At 42.1% G+C, this 18578-nt stretch overlaps 1 protein-coding gene across 1 annotated transcript in view; it reads right to left on the reverse strand.

Annotated features, from left to right (window-relative positions):
• Window positions 1-18578, reverse strand: part of SLC22A23 (solute carrier family 22 member 23) — a 108025-nt gene that overhangs the window by 82449 nt on the left and 6998 nt on the right. The window contains exons 2-3 of the mRNA XM_031060221.1: window positions 8682-8785; window positions 3318-3472 (exon numbers count right to left, since the gene is read on the reverse strand). Coding sequence (XP_030916081.1) covers window positions 3318-3387 — 70 coding nt within the window. The 5' untranslated portion in view covers window positions 3388-3472; window positions 8682-8785. The remainder of the gene's footprint in view (window positions 1-3317; window positions 3473-8681; window positions 8786-18578) is intronic.

An 18578-nucleotide genomic window follows, 5' to 3' on the forward strand; every position in this document is an offset into this window, starting at 1 on the left:
CCAGTCTATACTCTCTTCTATGTTTAGCTGCTGGGTAGGCCATACATGCCCTTCCAGCCACTGTGGCCAGAGCACTCCTTTTCATCCCTTCACCATTTCTCTCTCCAGGAGATTTTGCCAAGGGTCCCAGCACCCTCTTCCAGCAAGAGGTGGCCCATTACTGCAGAAATCTGCTAAGCAAGGATAGTAGGGGACCCACCCAGCAAACGACAGCAGTCAGCACCAGCCTTGTGCATCACATTGCTGCTGAGTGTGGCATGTTGGGAGACACTGTACCCTCCTGGGAAGAGCTTTCTGAGCTCCTCCTGAGCTTCCTCATGAAACAGACAAAAACAACATTCTTGTTGGTCCCTGACCATACAAGGTGTGTGCTAGCTGCTGACAAGCACAGGAACCCATGAAGACTGGCAGGAAAACCCGTTTCCAGGCAGGAAAACATTTCTGGAAGACAGTAAATGCTCCTCCTGTTCCACATCAGAATGAAAGAAAAGCCTTTCAAAGCTGCGTATGTTTGCTCAGTGGAATAGGATCTGCTGCCTTTCATTCTCCTGGATGATGCAAGGATCCACAGCAGCCAGGAGGGGAAAGTCGTGGGCTCCTTGCTCCTCTGCTTCCCCCTCTCACAGCAAGCACCATCACGTGCACAAAGCCTGTCTCTTCCTGCAGCTTCACTAAAAATTTCACCTGAAACACCTCTTCCAACAAAACTACGGCAGCTGTAGGTAAAATTTCAGTTTAACAAATCAACATCTCAAGGTCGTTCCTTCAGATAAGCCCCGAGCAGCTCCAGGCAAGAAGAGGCTGTACTTGCAGGTCACAAGAAGCCAGCTCAGCACAGCACTGAGGAAAGCCCACAGAAGAGCACAGCAGCTCTGTGCCGTCCCTCTATGGAAGGCAGGACTCACCCCTGGTACACTCTGCACCATGGATAACAGCACTAGGCTATGAAGAAGTGTGTGGTTTGGATGGTGAAGGCAACTCAATCTTGGCAGCTCTGTGTTTTAAAGACAGCACTTTGGTGCTCTTCTCACTCCCAAAGCATCCTGAACTGTTATTTACAATTTCCCCCAGGCAGGCCATAAATCCAAGCACAACTAGCAAGCTCAACACAGTGTAAAAGGATCCCAGAGTCAGACTAATTACCATTGCAGGCTATGCAAGCTTATGCAGTTTTCTTCTGCACAGTAGCTTTGGAAATTTTGGCTAATGGCTGCCACTAACAGGTCAAACTTTCCACTTTCTATTGTTCTGCTCAGGGCAGCCAGCTGGGAGTTCAGGGGCAGCAAATCTCCAGGGGAAGAAATCAAGGCCATTAAGGGAAAGGGAAGAGAAGCTATGAATCGTAAGAGTACTTCACACACTTTTCTGATACCAGCAGAAAAGATAGTAGTAAGTAAAGACTGAGAGGAAGCCTAACAAATTATATGAGGACTAAAATCAAAACCATCCCCCAAACAGAAAACCCTACAACTCCCATTCTCTTGAGACTTTAGGGGTTACTTCTCTCCAAGTACTCTATACCAAGGTGACAACTTCTTTTTTGTTTAAATTATTTAATACAGTAAAAACTCACTCCCCTCATCTCTTGAGACAGAAGGTCAGAAGATTTATCAGAGGCACAGGTGCTGCATCTTTCACATTTTCTCACCTCCACAGAAGTGTGCTGATGTTCAGCCTGCAGCTAATTTCACATGGATCTCTCCTAACACCTACTAGCTCTGTTTAGGCATTGTCTAACCAGACAGCAAACACCTGAATTTTAGAGGGGGTGGGGATAAAAGAGCAGACTCAAATCATTGCTCTGGACCAGGTAGTGCATGAAGCAATCAGAATATGCCATTTTCTGAATGAAAGCCGGGCTGATAAGCTATTGTCTGGTCTAAAGCAACACATACACTCTTTCACTCCAATCATAAAAATGTCCAGAATCAAACTTCTACTTAGTTGGCATTTCCCCATGAAAATCCTCAGTTGCAATGTCTTAAAAGTTAGAAAAAAACCCTAATCAAGTAAGACAAACTAACGTGCTGCAACTGGGCTGTGAAAAATCCTGACAAGCCTATTATCCAGCTGAACATCACACTGGTAATCGCTGAAGCCCATGGGAACCACACAGGTTAAATTACTTCCCAATAAAAGTGTAATGTCTTCAGTGGTAGTTTCATTTTTTGGTGTAAGGTTCTCACTATAGATTATATGAACAACACAAGAGAATTTAAAAAATCATGTATCTTGGATACCATATCAGGTATAACAGTGAAGTGCAATACAGAGCAAACTCTTGTCTGCTGCAGTCAGGCCTCTTTCCCCATGGCACAGACCAAAAATGAAACAAAAACTGTGGAACTTAACACTACAAAATACTCTGTGCAAAGTAAGGATACTGTGCTAAATCTTGATGGGTTAGATACCATCCACAATAGGAAGTAAATAAAATTTTATGAAGATCTGTACAGCAACTTCCAGGATATAATTAGATAATACTTTTCCAGAGCCATAATAAGGAGGAGAAAATTTTGTGTTTTCTCTGGTTGGTGTGGTGCTACCTGTTAATTACAAACAGCCAAGGAAGCAGAAGATGCTCTCTGGAACATATCCAAGGGACACAGATTAGGCTGGTGGCATCATGGATGCACCCTCCAAAGGCAAGGCCTCCAGAGGGGGTTTTCAAGTGCTCTGGCCACAAGTTTACAAGTCAGTCCAGATATGAGCATGTAGGTATTTCTTACAAGTTTTCCCTCAAATTTCTCTCAGAGATTGTTTTTCTCCTCATGAAACAGACAAAACCAACAACATCATCAAAACAAAAACCCAAAATTATCCAACCAAAAAATAAAAAAGGAGTTAATAAAAGGATTTCAGTCTTCTAACATATTTTTGCTGTAACTTTACAATCCTGAGGAAGGGACACAGGATATTTCTGCAAATAATAGAGGAAGTTCTGAAAAAGTGCCAGAGTACAAACTGCTAGAGGCAGCCAAAGTGGTCAGTCTCCCACTGAGCTCAATACTGCAGGGTGAAATCTACTCCCATTACACATTATGGCTATGACCCAGGTAACTTCTAGGTTTAGAAAACAACAGACAAACCCAAATCACCTTATAACTTCTAAAATGAACTCTGAGACAGCTTCACAGACTGCTTTGTAGTAACCTAAAGAGACAGCTGCAAAAATCCTCCTTAGCAAAATTCGGGCTAAAGTTTTTGCAATCAATATGATTCAGGTTTGATCTGTTTGAACAAAAGCAGGAAGCCAGAGAACAGCAAACCTCATACTCGATAAAACCCATTTGTATGGGCGGTGAAGGAATACTCACGCAGTGCGTACAGGGAGAGGACTATTCCAGCCAGGCAAAATCCCTCGAAAAACCTGAGTGTGCTGAACATGGTCACATTCACTGAGAGTGCCACAGTCAGTCCAAATATCAAAATGAATATGACAGAGAAGAGCAGTACAGGCCGTCGACCAACCCTAAAAGTAAGGAAGTATGGAGAAACAGTGTTAAAAGCCAGGACGGACATAATGCTGGACCATTAAAACTGGCAAAGAAGGGAACAAGTCAGGCAATTCCTTCCAAATATTACTACCCATTTTTAACATTTGTTCCATTCTTCTCCTTTTTTTCTTACTAAATCCCAGATTCCTCTGCCAGCTTTGCATTGACAAGTCCATCTCAGAAAGGATTAAGCAGAGACAGCACATTGCATTGGTGCTTGATTTAACCAGCCTTTTCAAAACAACAAAGATAAACAAGGAAGCATCTAGGAATTACTGTAAGGCCAGAAATAAGTCCTTTGGAGATGAAAATCAACTTCTCAGAATTTTCTGTAGTAGAACAGAAGGATATATGGTATTATATACTACATGGCATAATATATTCTTAGCTGCAGAGGTTTCCCCTTCCCAAGAGACATGTGCTTTTCAGTCTCATCTACAAGAGCAGCCAGCTCAGAAAACTACTTTTCTTGGCCTCATTTGTTGAGGAGAAGCCTAACAAACATGGACTTAACACAAAACAGGGCTCAGGTCACTTCACTGAGCCTTAGAGAATCGATAATAAAACTCACAGGAAAATTGTGAACTCCAAGTCCCTCCACTTTGTATCCCCAATAGCTGTTGGAGAGACCCACAAAACCAGCCTGACTGGAGGGGAGGGTGAGGAAAATCACTTCAAAAACCATTACAGGCAACAGGGGCAGAGGACTTGCAGCCCTCCTTTGCAGCTGCAACCTGTAGTTGCAGGTATTAGTACAGTGCTGACGAGGAGGAAGATTTATGCTACTGGATGTGGGGGCAGCCACTGCAGAGTTTGGCTTTTTCATGTCCAAGGAACATGACATTTTTACCATCTCTTTTTCATGTGTTTATAATTCCCTTTTCTCTCCCCTCTTTCTATGCAAGGAGAATGATATGAAGCATCAGAGCACATGGCTATTTTTATGCAAGAATTGGATCATTATGTGGAGATTTCCAAAATTTTTCAACTTGTCAACTCCCACAAGTTTGCCAGTGGAACTGAGGATCCCTTTTAGTCAGCTCCATATGCCATTTTCACAAAGAATACATGAACTTGCTTTTCGTAGGCAGCTTTCACAGACCCATTCAAAGCAGACTGTCAGCTGCAAGCCAGCCATCAGGTTGAATGTCAGCACAATAAAGAGCATTTGAATCTCACAACTTCGTCCAGTTTCACATGCTGTAGCATTTCTATTCAATTATTTCAGCAGATTGTCACCAGCAGTAATAAAATACATTATACATATGCATTCACAATTAGAACTTTGGATTTTGCAGTACTTAAAATAAAATAAGGAGTGAAGGGCTGAAAAAGAGACATCATTATAATTTTTTGCATTTTGGCAACTGGAAGAGTGGACCAGTCATCAGTCAGGTTTTTCCAAAGTCACACCTAAGAAAGTGTTGTCATGGCTCCTTGCATGAAAACAGGTTTATTATTATTTTCAGCTATAGTATCACCTGTGAGTGCCCTCAAAGATTTAACTTGTTGGCATTAGCCATTCAAAGCTTTTAAAACAGAACACGCAAGCTGAAGAAAGCAAGGTCAAAGCAGGCTGCTCTCCATCAGGGTACAAGCACAGCCCACTGGAAGATGAGCTGCAGTGGGGCTGAGGGTGGGAACACAACATCACTGACTCTGTGATGCACAACACACTGGGGACACGCTGGACATGGGGAGTGGCTGCTGCCTGTGCTTCAGATTTTGTATTTATGGAACACAGCCCTTGGGCAGGGAGGGGAAATACCTCATGTAAAACCTCGAATACAGAAAAAAACAAACCCCTATGAACTTTGTGTTATCAGCTATCTGCACAGAATTTTGCAGCCCCATTTTTGTTATGCCAAGCTGTAATTCATACCAATTAGTATTTGTGGAAGTGTTTTGCAGATGAAAGGCATTATGCAAACACTCAGAATTAGGAACTTAATTCTCATCACAAGCCTGACCTGCCATTCCCTGATGTTGATTGAAAAAGACCTCATGCTTAGCATACTTCAGCTCCCTTCTTCCCCTCCTCCCACCCCCTGTACTCAAGGTTACCCATCATCAGGACACAGAATTTCTTCTACCATTATACAAGTGACACAAATGAATGGTTGCTGCTAATGAAAAAAAAAATCAGAAAATCCAAGAGCCTCCTGAGCCCATAAAAACCAACAGAGGCCAGAAAAACCCTCTGATAAGAGGCATTTCCTCACAAGCAAAAAACTAGTCATCCTCTTCACCAAGGCATGCAGCACACTGCTCAAAAAACTGAAGCTTCAGGGCAGCTATCAGCCATATATTTGGTGATCCAGCAGTGTTTTGACAGGATGGTGTCTCAGAGCATAAAAAAGCACCTTTTATATGCAGACAGAATTATCTGTCTAACAGTACATGGAAATGCTTGTGAGAAATTAAACCATACACAATTTCCCTGGAAAAAGAAGCCCCAGGATGCCATCCAAACTGTTCCAGAGAGAGATTACTGTATCATGGAAGTCTCCACCTACAGTGCATGCTGCTATCTAGATCAAATGTTAATGCTGCCTGCACAGGTAAATAACCAGGGATAAAAGCAACTCCAGGCTTTTGAAGAATCTGCAGCCCCCACACAGTATGATAAGCAAATACATCAAAAAGATATTCCTGATGTCAGAGTTGCCCTGCAGGGGGAGAGTGAATGGGCTGAGGACAGGAGCTGCTCTTCCCATACTCCTACGTGCGTGCCTTGCCACCCTGAGATAACCAAGCTTTGCTCTCACTGCTGGTCAAATTGCCCTTCCCATGCCATTCTTTGCAGGCTCTCTCTTGCTTTTGGGACTGGAACTATTCAGAGGCTCCAAAACACATCAGAGCAAGTGCAAAGAAGAGGCACTACAGGGCAATGAGAGGTACAGACCTACTGTCTTGGAGCTACATGAACACCATGCCCACCTGCTCCAGAAGGAAACTTTCCACACAAACCTCAAAAGGCTCTGTCCAGAGCAGGAAGAATTGCCAGCAGCACTCTCTGCCTGTGGAACAAGTGACTTATTCAGGAATTGGACACAGCTGGTCTTCCCACAGCTGAGCATGTTTGCAGACCTTCCTCCTATAGATTTCCCACACAGAGCTGTCCCAGTGTGCACACCGACTGTGTTTTGAGCACAGAGCACTCAGTTTACTTAGCAAATGGCCTTAATACACTCAATGCTTTGGCCTCATTCAGCTTTAAAAGCTTCTTTCAAAGAGGAAAAGCAAAGCCCCTAATGGCACAAAAACCCCAAAACATCTTCTAATTATCTGAACTGGAGAGTGGTATATAAGTGAAATGAAAACAGATTTTGAATTTTTATAACACTTTTTATGCATTACTCTGTTTAATCTCCCTGGCTCTTGCTTGGGAATGACATCTTTTTTCCTTAATTTTCTCTTTCTATCAGGTACAATCTGTACAACCCCACACCTTAGAAGACATTCAAGCTGTGATTAAATAGCAAATTAAATTCCATTTAGGTCTTCTTTTACCAGCCCCAAATGCTACTGCTAAACAGCAAAAAACCTACTGAGCACAGGAGCTCTGCTGTGTCCGGGGCATCAGCTGGCAAAGTGGACTAAACAGGAATATGAGGACCAACTTTGGCGGCAGCAAACCATGTCCATTCTAGTCATCCACAAAAAGGTCACTGTTCCCTCCAGCCACCAAGTTACCCTTTTTCTCCTTTGCATCACAGCTGGAAACCAATTCTCCTAAATTCACTAGACATTTCTAGATATTTGAAAATCAGGGTAATTTTATGCTGTATTAGCTCCGCTAAGCAGCTTGCAGAGGGGTCCAACAAGCTCATGTGGCAGCACAAAGTACACACTGGGGACAGAAATGGATGGAAGCACAGGATGCTCCTTTTGGTGGCACAGAGCTATTAAATCTCCTTACTGCAGTTCTCTCTCCAAGCCAGCGCCTTAGGCAGGAAGTTGTTCACTTATTTGTGGCTTATTTGTCAATTATAGCAGCACTTTCCTAACTTGGTAATAAGTCTGCTTTCTCCACACTGATTCCATTTTAGGAAAGATCCCTCATTCATTTCCCCTCTATACTTTCTATGGGTTCTTAGAGCCCCATTTTACTGTGGTATTTTAATCAAATTCAACTGTATTTCATGCATGTTCCCTACGTCACTGAAAAGTCATGATTTGTCTCTTGCCCAAAAATTTTCAGTGACTATTCAGGAACTTAAATGCAATTTTGCTAGGAATGCTTGATCCAAATTAGTGCTGCAGGGGGCCTTTTCTCTCCCAACTGCCTGGTGAGTTGCTGAGGTTTTATAAGATTTCCCTGATAGGCAACTCTTCTTCTTTTCCTGTTTTAATGAATGGGAAAAGAGTTAACTTGGGGCCATTAAAAGCACCAACACTGGCAACTGTGCTGGAAGGCACTGAAGTGACTGGGACAGCACTGCAGAGCTATTGTTTCAGGTGCTTCAAGTTTCCACTGAAATCACTTGAGTCAACCATGTAATTCTTCCTCCCATCTTCAGCAGTACAAGACCACCTTGTTAAATTAAAGCTGAATCCTCAGCATCATTGGGGTATCCAGTAATGTTTTAACTGCCTCAATTCAAGGAATTATGATTTACTCTTTTTAAGTTTAATACCCCAATACTAGCAGCACGTAAGTCAGCATTAAATCCTTAACACTACATCACAATGTTTGCCTAACAAGAACTTTAAAAAAAGAACAATTGAAAGTTTTGCAAAAAATGGCCTTCAACTCACCAAAAGGTACTGTGTAAGCACAGGGTTAACTTTACATAAGTCATGTATTCAGTGAAATCAATGCCACTTCCAATTTCTTTTGGTCCTCTTGCTTCGTTAAGAAAAAATCCAACCCTAAACTAAAGGCTTCGTTTGTATAATTAGAAAATACTTAATTCTAGACTAGCTTTACAGCTGCAATAAATTGTGTTGGTGGGAAACAAGTAAGCCAGATATCAAATAGTTTGTGCTACTTAGCTTGATATAAATTACTCAGGAATAATTAAACACACTTTTATACTGTTTGTCCATCATGATTCTTTCAGAACCTTAAAAATCATTATGCAAAGGTTCCTAATGAATATCAAGTAGAAGGCACTCAAAACAATATTTAATACTGTTATTTATTTATAGTTGCATTGCATTAAAAGATTTTTCACTTACCAGTCGGCTATACATCCTGTTATCAAGTGGCCGAAGATTAATCCTACAAGCAGGGAGAACTTAGCAATGTGGACTTTCCAGGCAGAATCACAAACAAGATCCCACTGGAATTAAAAAAGAGATAGATAAATTGAAATAAATTAGTACCTCAGATGTGTTTAAACATACTAATACAGTGTAGAGTTTCTTCCAAAGGTCAATCCTAGCACAAGTGCAAGGAAATGGCAGAGGAAAGCTTTCCCCCTTAAGTCTAACCCCAGACCCTAAGAAGCAACTTGGAGACTCATTTACCACAGTGAGTTTTATCAGATCCTTAATGATAAGGTGTCAATATCCAACACTTAAAGGTTCCCCTCTCCAGGCCACAGGAGGTTAGCCAAAGGGGAAATCTCCATCAGGTGATGGCAGTACCTGTACTGGTGCTGCTGGAGCATCTCACCATCCCAGCCCCAGACATCTGTTACCAGAGCCCCACGAAGCCCACCAGCAGCAAACCCGAAAATTTAAGAGCAAATGCTCCAATTAATCTCCTCAGGGCTGCTTGGAAACATGGGGAAAAGCAGCTCCTTTGCCACAGACCCCTGATGGCCATTTGCTCCAGGCTCCCAGTGTCACATTGCTTTCACTTGCAGAAAAGCATCGTGATTTCCCTAGGTGGTGGAAGGGAGATGGAGACTGAATAAAGGCACAACTTGTCAGGACAAGTTCTGGCACGGAGCCAGACAGAGCAGTTGGAAGTCCCAGTGCAACTTCTTGGGACAGCAGCCCCCACAATGACTTTTCACAGCTCAGAGACCAGACAGGATCTGAACCTCCACAATAAAGCTAGGCTAATACTGAAATTAACCCTTCTGTCCAAAGAAAGGGGAAATGGACAATTTCAGGCAACCTGTCACTAGGGCACTGCCTCATCCCCATGAGAAAGATGGGAACAACAAGGTTTCTAGCAAGGCTTCCCTAAACTCCAAGCCATTTTCCTCTGAGGTAGAGGAAACCAGAAGAACCAGACTGCATTCCTGGCTTTAGCCCAACATCCTCATTGCCCTCAGACATGTAATGTAATCTTTCTTATGTGTAAAGTGTGGATAGTTACTCTTATACCCTTGAATAAATGTAAGAGGATATGTTTGCCCGTGGTTTGTGAATTGTTCAAATATTGATGGTAATGGCAGCCACACACTTTTCATGACAAATAAGTACAGCTAACTTTGGAGAGTCAGATACTCCAGAATCGAAACTTTGCAGAATAAATGGCTGTTTGTGTGTAATGTAATAGTAGCAGCCCTTCTGACACCAGTAACTGAGGTTTCATAGCCAAAAACATAAAGTAAAACTATGCAATTTATTTTTAAAAGTCAGATGCAACTTCAAAAAAAAACCTCCCCTCAAAAGAGTTCAATTAGGTGCACTGCACTTTCAAGCATTTCCATGACGCACAGCTCTTCCACAAACAAGGCAAGACTCAGCCCTCTGGTCCAACACCACAGATGTCCTTGCTACAATATACACCTCTCCAAGGGGTATAGCAATTTTGTGGCTGAAAGAAATGTGCCAGCACTCAGGCTCTGGCTTTTTGTTTAATTTAAATGTACTTTGAATTCCCCACTCATGATTTGTACAAGTTGGGACATATATGTCTCATCTTCCACCCTACAGACTGGAGGCACTAAAGAACCATAGTATGAGGAAGGATTTTTTCCACCAGATAGCTATGAATAATTTGCAGTAAAGAACTTAGCAAGGCACTATGGATTGCTCTCCAAAAATGTTGACTTTTCAGCAGCAAGTAGAGGAAATGCAATTACTAATACTAGCAATTCTAGAACCAATCTCCAGCTAGCAAACAAAAATATCTGCCCAGACAATCTACAAACAAAACAAAATTCAGAGGATACATCTGAGGCAGAGGCAGGCTTTAAAATTCTCCAGATTCATCTTCACAATCCAGAAGGTGTAGATGCTGCTTATAATTGATAAATCAATTTTTTGGTAGATAAAAAATTAAGTTTATTAAAAAGAGAACAGATTTAAAAATTCAATCATTCGTTTTTACATTAGTTGATGTCAGAGGAACAGTAGTGTCCTCCAAGTGCAAAAAGAAAAGGGAGATATCCTGGTGCCTTTCCATTTTCTCAGGTTGCTGTTGCTAGCCAGGGCTAGCAGGCCCTTACACAAGCCCCAGGCAGGGAATGTGCAGTACCAGATTACACGGAGGCAAAGGCTCCTGGCTGGAAGAGCCAAAATCTCATCAAGGGCTGTTGTGAAATTTCAGTCCAGGACAACAGATGTCAAACCCCTCTGGCACACGGGCACAGAGAGCAAGAGTTTAAAAGCAGAAGAAAAGTCAGTCTATCAGTTTGTCCTTCAGTGGTGCCCAAAACACGCCCACTCCTCTCCATTACTTATCTGCAAGTCATCCCTTGTTTGTTTGTTTTTGAGGCTATTATCCAACTCCCCAGCTGCTCTAAAAACAAAAACATCTATTTCCTTGCAAACCCTGCATCTGGCCCTTTCTGCCCTCTGTTAAGCCTCACTGCAGGTCAGCAGAAATCAGAGCTGATCTTCACACAGGAAGACTCCTGACAGACCAGGCAGCTCCTGACCTTCCCAAAATACCTCCCTCTGCAAAACCCTCCAAACTTGTAAATACACAAATAATGAAATATATCAACAGTTACTTTAACACACAATTCTGGAGAATCTGCCATGATCTCAAATTACTTGCCCAGTAAAATATTTAAAATATATATTAATATAATATTAATATAATAAATAATATATTCAAAACATACATATATTATATATAAGCTGAATTATATCCTGGTTTCTCCTCTGGCAGCTGTCACAAACCAGAGAGGGGTCACCATGAAGCAGTTACCCAAAATAAATTTGGCAGGACACTTGCAGGTGCCACCAGGGCATTCAGCTTGCAAAGGCAGATGAGAATAAGGAGAAAGAAGAAAAATGGATGCTGGAGTCAAGAGCAGCCTCAGGTAAGAATGACATTAATAGGACAAAATACATATTTAATAGCAAGCATATCATCCCCACATATCTTAACACAGCAGCAGAGCAAACCGGCAAAGCTTTGTCATGCTGAAAGCACAGAGATTTTGCCAGAGACCTGTGTTCCCCTTTCATTCCCCATGGAAAAGCCTCGTCTTTGAAGAGCTAGAAATTAAGCAGGAACCTTTATACAACATCAGTGCTGCCTCTCCCCTTACATACACCTGGGCTCAGCAGAGAAGAACAGAGCTGACATGAGCCCACACGGCACAGCTGTGCCCAGAGCCATGGCAGGTCCTGCTCCCAGCACCAGTAGTTTCATCCTGCAAAGATAACACTCAGATCTGCTCCAAGGAGAAAGGAGTGACAAGTTCCCATGCAGAACAAAACACTGGGATGTGCAGAGCTGGTGACAGTTCAAGTGGCACTCCAAGTCAATCTGCACTGGGAGATTGTTTTGGCAGGAGACTGGACAGTAATCCTCTACCACCTCTTGTAAAGGGCAGATTAATCTGTTACAAGCAGGGAAACCATTAAATCCTATAACTGCTCTGGTTGAATCCCCTGGTATCCCACTTGGGAGCTGACAGAGTCAAGCCTGAAGAAAGAATGCTTCTAACCTTTCCCTGGGATTTCTCTGTGTGCCCCTGGGTTTTGTAAGTCTTTTTGTCCTCCATCCGTCCTCCCAATACAAGAAAGAGATCAGATAAAGTGACTTGATGAACAAAAAGAACTGTATTGTTATGCCAAAACAAAAATAACTACATTTAAAATATGTTGGTGGAAAAGGAACATTAAAGAGCAAAAGCTTCTTTTTCATAACAGTACAGCAACATAGAGAATTTGCCACCTATGCAGATGTGCAATGTATTGCAAGTGATTTTTTTCATGTTGTGACAGGGTATTTTGGTCAAAGCTGAAGGAGTCACACCTTCAGGAGCCTAATGTTTAACTGGTATCAGTGAGTCACCACCCATGCTGTGACTCACTATAATTCATGGCAAGATGGAGGACTATTTAAAACATGGGATGCTTGGGAAGACACCTGGCAAAAGGTAACACACCCAAATAGTAACCATCTTATAACTTCTTTACAAAGGGTGAAAATCTGGACAGGGCTCATGCCGTGCATCAGTATTTGCATTGCTATAAGTTATAAAGTAAAGTCTGCTGCATGTTTGTAACTACAAACACAAGTTGTGTGAATTAAGGGCTCTTGTCTCAGAAGCCGTTGCACTCCAGTGGCCATATGCTGTCTGTGGCACTGAATACCCCCTGCTAACAGGTAATGCCTGTTGAGGATTTGGCAGGTTCTACTTTCACCACCTTATCACAAGATATGCAAGGCAGACCCTTCTGTCCTAAAAAGGAGCAATGAGAAAGCAGGAGAGATTCTCTGGTACAAGGCTAGCTCAGAGTCTGGCACAAGAATCCCATCAGAGGGGCACTGGAAACACACCCCCACTTCCCATACTGTGGTTTCACAGTCTGCTTCCACTGCTCAATACCCAGGTTGCTGCTGAAAGAAAGCACCCCCTTCCCCAAACAGGTGGATGGCAGCTCTGCTGTGACTGCTCTCTGCAGTGGTTTCAGCAAGAAGACACCAGAGGATCAGCAGAGCTGCTGCCTTGGAAGGCTTTGAGCGAAGCTGCAGCCTTGGTCCTTCCCCAGGCAGGCAGCACCTGGCTGCTGTGCCAGCCTTCACACTCTCCATCTAGATGCCTCACACGCCACTGATGACCTCCCACTCCCTTGAGCGAAGGTCCTACTTGGGGAGCCCTGTCCTCTATGTATCATGTATGTCACAGCAGCATCAAACCCTGCCTGGGGAAAAGCCACCAGCTTGTCTGCTCATCAGGGAAAGATTTTAGGACCAATAAATGAAAATAAGAATCGATTCTTCATCAATGAGGTATGCTGGGTCTCATCTCCCTTCGTTCCTCTCCTTCCTGTTCCATCTTTTTATAACCAAACCCTGTCAATTTACCCTGCACTAGAACTAGAATCCATCTTCTATGCAAACATCTTACCCAGTGAGACTTTAAATTTGTGATGCCTTCATATTGTCTTACAGTGTTCTTTTTCCTAAAAAACTATCTCACAGTATTTTTTTCCCCAACAACCTGAACCAAAGTTAGTTTAAAATAATAAAATAATAAAAAAATACAATTCTGTTTCTCATACAATATACCTTAAAAAAGGCAGAACAGTCTCCTGGAGAAAAAGCTCCAAGTCAGCAGACCAAGCACTATTAAAAAAAAAAACCAAAAAAAAAACCTAAAACAAATAGGAAAGCAAAGCAGCCAGCAGTTCTAATAGATTATACCTACCAGTAATTCCTCTCCACAGAACTGAATAATCTGAGTAGTACTCATAATTACAGCCACAGGACAGCACTGTACCAAGATTTCCCTCTAGACTGCTAAAGGACATAATTTCCCTCCTCCCTTTCTCAGCCCCCTGCAAAAATGACACTCTGTCAGCATTTAATCTTAAAGAAAGTGCATGAGACCCAGAAAGGGGTATGATGTTCAACTCCACAAGAAATAAGTGTGCAGTAAAAACACACAAGGGAGGTTGCAGAAGAAGCCTCCCAGAGGGATGCTCCAACTGCAACACCTAAAGCTGGGCGGGGGGTTTAGTGCCACAGGCATCTCTGTATCTCCTTCTCAGCCACGGCAAAATGAGAGCATTTAAACTATTTAACCTTCAGGGTTCAGAGTAATGGTGCCTCTCCTTTGAGTTCATAGCTGGGCAAAGTACTCCTGATGTGTATTTTAAGTGTCAATAAAATGTTCTTGAGAATACATGGCATTTTTGTGACCATCACTACAATCAGCTGAGTGGAAATATCAAGATCACATTTGAAAATAAGAAAATTAGGTAGAGTAAAAAACTAATAGAATTAATCCTGGAAGACTTGACAAGAAGGTATAAAAATTAATAATTTTATCCTTTTTTTATACCAGTCACATTTAGAACCAAACCTCTCCAAACAACAACTTTCCTTATGTTTTTCATCAGACACATGGACTGGAAACCAGAAGAGTCATTAAAAACACAACACACAAGGAAAACAACAAACCAGTTATTGAAAGGTTTTGTTGTTTGTTTTCTTGGAACAGCCACTCAAATAAGCCTACACCACACCTACGCTGGAATGCCTCAACCCAAGACACAGTCAACACCTGACTTTCAAGCTACTTCCTCTCTCTATGATGCTAGACCTCTAAAAGCCAAGTACATCTAACATTGCTCAGCTTTATCATAAGTGGATGCTTTTGCTGAGATCTTTGAACAGTGCCTAAGCTCTTAGAACCTCAATACTTCAAAACAAAATTTTTACTGAGCAAGTACACACTGGTATTTTGAGAAGTTTATAATCATCCAGGTTTGCAAGAGCTTTTACTCAGGTGGCAAGAGAAATATTGCTGGTACCACAGTATGACCTTTAGCCCAACATCTGCCTTCTTCCCACTCCTAACAAATATGGGGTCCCTTATCCCCATACACTGGAGCTTGCTAACTCAACAGATGGAAGGACTTGTTTCCTTCAGCTTCTTATCCATTTTTTTTTTTACAGTGGAAACAATGTTTTCTGTACTTTTCACTCTCAGAAACCAGTAAACCATTTTTGACCACAGCAGACACCTGGCAGGGAAAACTGCAGCCCAGAAAAATGACTTGTGAACAGTGAGCACAAGGTCATGTACACAGAAATTGTCAGATTGTTTTAACTATGGACACGACTGACCACCTGGGCAATGCACCATTTGAAAAGTAAAGCAAAGACATGACTTTTGATACTACCACAGGGACAAAGATTTTGAGGACATGGGGAGGGAGAGGAGTGGGGAGAAAAAGAGGGGGTGGCACACAAGCCAGGGGACATGTGCTTAGCTGTCTTCCAAGAAAGATATAATTAGATTGTGCAGCATAATATGAACTATGAAAACAGCTTCCATCCCTACAAAATAGTACAGGACTGCATAGCCATGGACTTAACAAGTTTCCTTAATGGTTTCTGAAGTTTAACATAGTTTAAGTTGCTGAAATACATCTCCTTCCAAACCACAATTTTCTGATGTGCATGTCTTAGCTGTGTAATTTCTGCATTAACTTTTTAAGCACATATTTTTTTAGTCTGCTATTTCAGCCTTAAAAATAAAGCACAAAGGCTCGGTGCCACGCATTAGTGTGTGAGCACTGATACAGAGCACAGCACTTCCTCCTGGTGTGAAAACTTTGACTCTGTCATCAAAATGGGAAACCTAAGGCACAGGTTTGCTCAAGCTGCTTGAAACTGGAGAGGCAGAGACACAGTGCCTCTTACATTAATTACCTCGGAGTAAGCAGGCTGTGCCCACTGTGCCTCACAGGGAGATGCTGTCCTGCTCACAAGCAGCATGTGTGTGCCTCTTTTCCCCCCCAGGCAGCTGAAAGGCCTTGCTAAAGCCTTTCAGTCATGGCTCACCTTTAAGGGACATATCCCCAGCTTGACGAGAAGGCTGCAACATTGCAGTCACAAAACAAGCTCGGAATTTCAAATATGCAGAAGGACACACATTGACTCCATTTCAATGCCAGTAAACTAACTTGGAAAAGATTTTAAATTTAGTGTTCTGCACTAAATTGCTCCTTAGTCTATGCCATAAGCAAAAAAGACCCTCCAAGCTGTCCACTGGGCACATCAAGAGAATCCTAAGATAATGCCCCCTGAGACAATGAAAAGCTGAAAAATTTCATCTACCCTACAACTTCACACTTCAGTCAGGAACAATTAGCTCTTTTATTCCCAAACTTGCTTTCATCACAGATTTGGTTTCTTCCCCATTAGGAGAGGGAAGAAGGAAGTTTGCTAAGTAAAAAATAATTGTTAATATGCTAACAATTAAAATATTATTTGTTAATCATATGACAATCTTCTGAATACTCAACATGATTAAATCAACTTTAGCAGCATCCATGTACCACCCACTTCTCCATCACTACTTCTTTTATTTTCAGTAGGAGTTCCCTTTATTCTGAGACATTTAGATCTTTTCCAGCCTTCGCCATCCACAGATTAGTCAACTAACTTGTTTCTCAGCTGATGTGATCTACTTAGTTTTTCCCAACTCCATAATGCCATCTAACATCAAAGAGTTGGGAGATACAAAATCTTGCTTGCAGCTTTCCTGCACAGCATTCATAACACTATATTAATAATTTTCCACAGAGCAGCATCAGGACATTTCAACATCTCTTTTACATCCCTGTGCTGCAACTAAGTAACTTTTCTATATGTATTCTGACATGATTAGAAGATTTCACCACAAAACTGACTTTAATTTTCAGTCTAGTCTCTGCTGTAAGACCTTGTAGCCCCTAGCCTCCCTCTGGCTGCATAAAAAGACCATGAGCAACCATGCCCATCCCTAGGACTGAGACACACCCACACTGAAAAGTGGTATTTGAGTTCCATTCCTCAGTTTCCAGCCTACAACCACGTGTATTCTGAACAAGGTGTGTCCAGTTCTGCTGGTACTGACTTCATGACCAAACTAAAAAATTTAAACTAGCTATCAAATTTGTATTTAGACCTGGTCTAAGCACTGAAAATAGAAGCCACATGTAAAAAAACCCTGCAACGTTGTAGTTAAATATTAACTTTCACTACCATCTCATTATCAAAAATAAGTTAATGCTTTGTGGACTTGTATCTTCCAGGCTGCCAAAACATGCATGCTCAAAATATGTTGCAGGCTTGACAAGGCTGACACAGCAAAACCTAGTTTACTATCTTGTTGGGCTTTTTTAAATCCGGGGGAAAAAACCCCACAACTTCAAGCATGGCATAAAATTCTGAAATGGAAAAGGGTGAAGCAGTAGACAAGAGGAGAAAGACATTCCTCATGAGAAAAACTTGCCACCTTAGATAAAAAGATCAGACACCTTAACTCTGACATGAAATTATTGCTGCCATGACCTTGCCCTCTCATCATTTGCAAACTACAGCTATTGCAACTCAGGCAAGAAGAAAAGGAGAGAGGAAAAAACCCCCAGGGTCTGTTATTAATTCAGACCTAAATAAATATTAAGGGTAGAGAAGAAGGGAGAAGAATATTCCACTTGGTTTACAAATCAGAAGATGAAACTGGTCTGTCAAGCTTGTATTGTTCAAGCAGACAACATTTTACACAGCCATGGAAGACACAGCAGAGAAAATGTCTTACAGTTTAATTTAGAGTCCCTAGCCCTTAATCCAAATAATATTTGTAGGGTGGACATTGCAACACTGTCTGCATGATCATGGACTTTGGCCTGAAGGCCAGGAGGAAAGCAGGCAGCTCCAGAGTGCTGCAGAGCAGCAGGGAGACAGTACTTGGGCCAAAATGAATTCCTTCGCCACTGTCTGGAGGCAAAGAACCTTTTTTAGGGAAGCAGACCACCCTGCTCTGAAAACAATGCACAAGGGTAACTATAAATCACTTGCTGCTGGAGAAGGTGAACATACCACTTCCCTGCATCTCACAAGCAGCATTCCTGATTCTCACAGCTTTGCTCCTGGGGAATCTAGATAGGCATCCCAGAAATGAGAATCAGGATATATCCACTTACCTAATCTTTTGTTCTTGTTTTTCAGTGTTAACAACCGGCAACTGAGGCTCTCCCAGATTATAAGAAAAAATAAAAAATGCTAACAAAGCCTTGTATTACCCACTGAAATTTCCTACCCAGCCCATCATGCCCAGAGCATATTCAGCCTCTCCTCATCAGCTCACAGGACAGGCAGGAGGTTCCACCCCAAGCATGCCAGTCACACCAAGCACAGCACTGATCCTTCTTTGTGGGAATAGCTACAAACCTATTGCTTGCTCCCAGCAGGTACGACACGGCATGGATCAGCAG

This window comes from Geospiza fortis, unplaced genomic scaffold (assembly GCF_000277835.1).
Source record: "Geospiza fortis unplaced genomic scaffold, GeoFor_1.0 scaffold219, whole genome shotgun sequence".
Lineage (NCBI taxonomy): Eukaryota > Metazoa > Chordata > Aves > Passeriformes > Thraupidae > Geospiza > Geospiza fortis.